Source organism: Manacus vitellinus, unplaced genomic scaffold, assembly GCF_001715985.3.
Source record: "Manacus vitellinus isolate BGI_N305 unplaced genomic scaffold, ASM171598v3 scaffold_103_pilon, whole genome shotgun sequence".
Classification (NCBI taxonomy): domain Eukaryota; kingdom Metazoa; phylum Chordata; class Aves; order Passeriformes; family Pipridae; genus Manacus; species Manacus vitellinus.
This window is the reverse complement of record NW_021938814.1, coordinates 91600-96669: the sequence shown is the minus strand read 5'-3', so window position 1 is coordinate 96669 and position 5070 is coordinate 91600. Positions and strand designations below refer to the sequence as shown.

General features: G+C 44.2%; 1 protein-coding gene across 1 annotated transcript in view; it reads left to right on the top strand.

The window, feature by feature from the left end:
* Positions 1-5070, top strand: part of SOS2 (SOS Ras/Rho guanine nucleotide exchange factor 2) — a 39393-nt gene that overhangs the window by 9237 nt on the left and 25086 nt on the right. Inside the window, exons 2-3 of the mRNA XM_029963575.1 lie at positions 1080-1205; positions 3834-3965. Of these exons, the coding sequence (XP_029819435.1) occupies positions 1080-1205; positions 3834-3965 (258 nt within the window). The remainder of the gene's footprint in view (positions 1-1079; positions 1206-3833; positions 3966-5070) is intronic.

The following is a 5070-nucleotide window of genomic DNA, read 5'->3' as shown; positions in this document are numbered from 1 at the left end:
CAAGGCCAGGTTGGACAGGGCTTGGAGCAACCTGGGGTAGTGGATGGTGTCCCTGCCCATGGCAGGGGGTGGAATGAGCTGGTCTTTAAGGTCCCTTCCAACCCAAACCTTTCTGGGATTCTGGGATTCTGTTAAATTTGGAGGAAACCCTCACAACCTCCCAGGGTTTGGGGTCTCACCCAGGGGGTTTGGAGTTGGAAGTGCCTGTATTTCATAGGATCAGAACTGCACCCAAAGGTGTTCTTTTCTTCCCCCAAGAAGCTCCCAACCCATTTTCTTGTGAATGCCAGTGTGAGTATGTCAGGTTACTTTTTTTGAGGTGATTAACATAGAATTTGTATGGGGAGAGGAGGGAATTTCCCTGGATTGTATTCCTTACGAATCTTTTGGCTATAGTTTGAGGTCTAGTTAGTGCTTTCCTGATTGAGAGGCTGCCAGGGAAAACTGAGTGTAGAGACTAACTCTCGAGAGCTTTTTTTTTTTGTTTTTAAGGTGGGATGGTTTGGTTGGGGGGATTTTTAGTGGGAAAACATCCTGGTGGCCCGGGATGAGTGAACTGTGGGCACATGCTGAGGTTGCCTGTTTCGGGTTGTCTGGTCTGGTTTAGCCTTGGAAACCAAAGCTGGGATTAATCTCCGTGTAGTGAGATAAAACCCATTATCCTGCCTTGCTCTGGGGAGAGGTGGGAATCAGCTTTTCCTTGCTTATCCAGTCTTTCCCTCTGGTGAGTCCGTGCTGCTCCTTTGTTCAGTCACCCAGGTAGGGCGAGTTGTTACTCCAGGTGGTGACTCCAACAGTCACTCGTTGGGGTTAGTAATGGGACTGCACTTACTCAGTCCTGGATGAGTAACCCACAGGGATTGTTTCACTGCAGTGTTGGCAGAAATCTGCCTTGGCTTGAAACTCCTTCCCCACCACAGCGGCCAAACACGTAGTTTTTGCTTGCAGGAGTAGGAATTACCACCTTAACTCCACAGGGAAACTTGTGGGAAACGACTGGGACCCGTGTGAGCTTGCAGCACTGCAGTCCTGTCCTTTTCTCCCCAGAAAATCCTAATTCTTGTCATTCCTTCGGGCAGGTTCAGCAGCAGGTTCACCCAAACCTGTCGGCAAAGGAAGATTCCCTGTATTACATTGAGGAGTTGATCCTTCAGCTGCTGAACAAACTGTGCATCGCTCAGCCCCGGACTGTCCAAGATGTGGAGGTACAACTGCAGACTGGAAAACCAAAAAAAAAAACACCCAAAAAAGTGTTTACTTGGAGCAACACTTGATCCAGTGGAAGGAGTCCCTGCCAGTGGCAAGGGGTGGAACTGGATGGGCTTTAAGGTCCCTTCCAACCCAAACCATTCCCTGATTCTGTTTAGATTTTATTAGCAAGTTTAATTGGAAACTCGTTTTCCTGTCCTTAAGAATAGAAATTTTGGGAATTTTTCTTCTTTTGTAAATGCAGGATGCTTTGAGGGATTTTTTTACTCCTCAAATGCACCCTGGATTTAAGAATTTTTCTTACTTCTTGACATAAACACACAGGGGGGAAAAAAGGAGATATTGGAATGAAAGGTTACTGTTGTCAGGGCTGGATTGTGCAGCTGAGGGAACAGAGTTGGATGTTCCTGGGACTTTACTGAACTCACTGAGGCTCTTGTATTATTGCAGCTGTCTGCTTTTGTGTCATCATTCCAAAATGAGGATTTAATGGAGTCTGGAGGGAGGAAGTGCTTGCATGTGGCTGTGACCCGTTACAGCTTTGCAGAGTATTAATTTTACATTAATCTATATGTCTGGGATTTATAGCCTGGAGCAAAATGAAGTCCCTGTCTGGTATTCTCTATGGATGTCGTGGAAATAAAAAGAATAATACATATAATGCACAAAAATATCTAATATTTTGTATGTGTGTCATGGAAATAAAAAAGAACATATGTATATATATGCATAAATTATGTAAAAATATGTATTTGCAAAATAATTGCCTGAAGGGTTTTAGATTTTTGTGAGACGCCCTTTATTCAACATTATTAATTATTAATTTTGGTTTATGATTAATGTATTTTGATATAGTGAGGCATAAAGATTATCAAATCACTAAGTAAAAGCAAAACTTAATAGCCACTGAATAGCTCTCGGGGTTGGAGAGTCTGATTTGAGTGTGGATTTGAACTTTGGATGTGGAGCTGAGAAATTCCACGTTCTTTCTGCAGTTCCCAGCTGATCAAACCCTCAACTCTGATTTGGGAGTGTCACAGCAAATGCCAAATCCTGTATATTTTCCATATATTTTAAATATGTGAAGAATAAAACATTGCTAATCTTGGCAATGTAAGTTATTTCATTTAGAAACACAGAGTTAGGTGTAAATGTTCTGTAGGTTGATACATTCAGACCCTTCCAGAGCAGGGAAATTATAATTCAGTTTTGTTCTGGGTTGTGGGTGAGGTTTTGCTGCCAGCAGGAATCCGAGATCCACGGATAAGGGCTTTTGGATCTGCTCCTGGGCTGTTTTTAGCACTTAAGAGAAAACATGAGGGCTGTGATCTCTCTAAAGTTTATCATGCAGATATTTACATACCAGCCTGGAGTTAATGGAACTGTTTGTGCATGATGTTAGACTTAAGTATTTGCAAGATCAAGGTCTAAAAAGCTCAAATTATAAATGTTCTATAAATAGAAAAAGCCCTTAAAAGAGTTCCCAAGAAAACAGTAGGAAGCAGTGAAGTTGGAGTGCAGAAGGAGCGTGTTACTCATGCAGTTTAGGTTGGATATTGGGAAGGAATTGCTGGCTGGGAGGGTGGGGAGGCCCTGGCACAGGTTGCCCAGAGAAGCTGCCCCTGGATCCCTGGAAGTGTCCAAGGCCAGGTTGGATGGGGCTGGGAGCAACCTGGGCTAGTGGGAGGTGTCCCTGCCCATGGCAGGGGGTGGAGTGGGATGGGTTTTAAGGCCCCTTCCAACCCAAACCTTTCTGGAATTCTATGATTCCGTGTTGAAGGACATCTGAATGCCACATTATCTCCATGTTTTGGGATGATCTCCTGGTGGGATCTCGAGGAGGGTCCATTTTGGTGAACCAGCCCAGTGCTGTCGGCCGCTCTCCAAGAGGAAAGGTCAGCATGTCCTTGCCTGGCACTGACACAGAAAGTTGAGCATTAAATGGCCACATGCAAATATTTAAAAGCTGCCCCTAAGAAAACCTGCCTGTAAGAAAACCTCAGGCCTCCTTTTAGATTTCAGAATACGTGCAAAAACCTTTTTATCAAAGGGACACAAAGGTTTCACCATTTTTTCCCATCTCATCCTTCCCTTTTTCATTTCTGCCATAAACTTGACCTGCTGTTGGGCAAGTTACACCCTTTTCTGAAACAGGAACAATATCAACTTGGGTTTTTTGTAGCCTGTAAACTGTGTAGTACTTCCTGATGGTGTCTATATTTTGGGCTCCTGGTCTCATAAAATTCCAGAAGGGTTTGGGTTGGAAGGGACCTTAAAGACCACCCACTTCCATCCCCTGCCATGGCCTGGGACACCTTCCACTGGAAGTAGAGACTGAAACCTGAGTTTTCTTGCTGCTCTTGTAAAGATGATAGATCAGGAGGTATTTTAGGAGATTTGAAGGAGTTCTTGGTGCCCAGGGCAGGGAGGTTGGTTGGGATTGTTGCAAAGAGAGAAACCGAGTTGGGTAAGAGGGAGAGAACAATTAGGAGAACGTGTTGCAAACACTGAGGAGGAGGATAATTGTCTGAACTACAGGGGAAGTAATTTGCTGTGCTGTGTTTTATTTAAACTTCTCTCTGATGGCTGTGGTTGATCTCAGTGCACTTTGTGTGTTTGGACAGGAGCGGGTCCAAAAGACATTTCCTCACCCCATCGACAAGTGGGCGATCGCTGATGCTCAGTCTGCCATAGAGAAACGGAAAAGAAGGAACCCTCTCCTGCTCCCTGTGGACAAAATCCATCCTTTACTGAAGGTACTTCACCCCCTCTGCTGTGGTATTGCCCTCCAGCATAACCTTTCATGTCTTTCTTTAATTTGTGTGACATTAAAGGAGTTTCTCTCATTGGCTGAGGGAGTAAAGAGTCACCGTAGAACAGGATGAATTTATTACAGTGATAATAAAAGTAGATCCTTAAATTCATCATAGGCATCAGTGTGTTAATTATTACTCTTCTTTGAAATGTGACCGGTTAGTTTTTAACATAAATAAAACTTAAAATACCTTCCCTACTTCAGCAGCACTGCTTTGATGCCTTTATTTGTCTCAAAATGCTGCAGAAACCAAAACAGAAGAAGAGAGAACAAGTAGGTCCTGTTCCTTGTGTACTGTCAACTGAGATGTGTGCCAGTGTCCTTGGAGTTACTGCTGAATGCCACTGGAGCCTGGGGTTTAAAAATCATGAGATCTGCAAAGGTGTTTCCAGCTGCTGAGAAAACTTTGCTTGAGCATAAGCAGAAATTAAAGCCCTTTTTCGGGTCTAGTTGTGCTGTTCTCATTCACAGTGTCTCAGTTTGTGAGGGTCAGCGAGAGGGGAAGCGATTTTAGGCAAGAAAACAGCACGAAGTAAGATCTTCCTAGACAACAGTGGTGGTTTTTGGTCAAGTCTGGTTTAGAAGTGTGTGAAAACAGGCACAGAATCTGATTTTTTAGGGGATGCACCAAGGCATGATAAGAACAAATTTGCCTTATTCAAATGCAAGAGTTTACCTGGTCCTGACAGTCCTGTCCCAGGTAAGAGGCCCTGTGGAACAAGGTCTGCAGGACATGGAATGTGTGTCCTGAGGAGAACGTGCAAGGTTCATCCTGTTGTTCTTTTTTCTGATTAGGATTTCATTATTTAAGTTTAATTACTTTATATACCCACCAGGATGATTAGAGGGATGGAACACCTCTCCCATAAGGGAAAGCTGAGAGGATTGGGCTTGCTCAGTCTGGAGAAGAGAAGCTTTGGGGTGACCTGATTGTGGCCTTCCAGGACCTGAAGGGAACCAATAAGAAACATGGAGAGGGACTTTGGACAAGGGCCTGGAGTGACAGGACAAGGGGGAATGGCTTCCCACTGCCAGAGGGCGGGGTT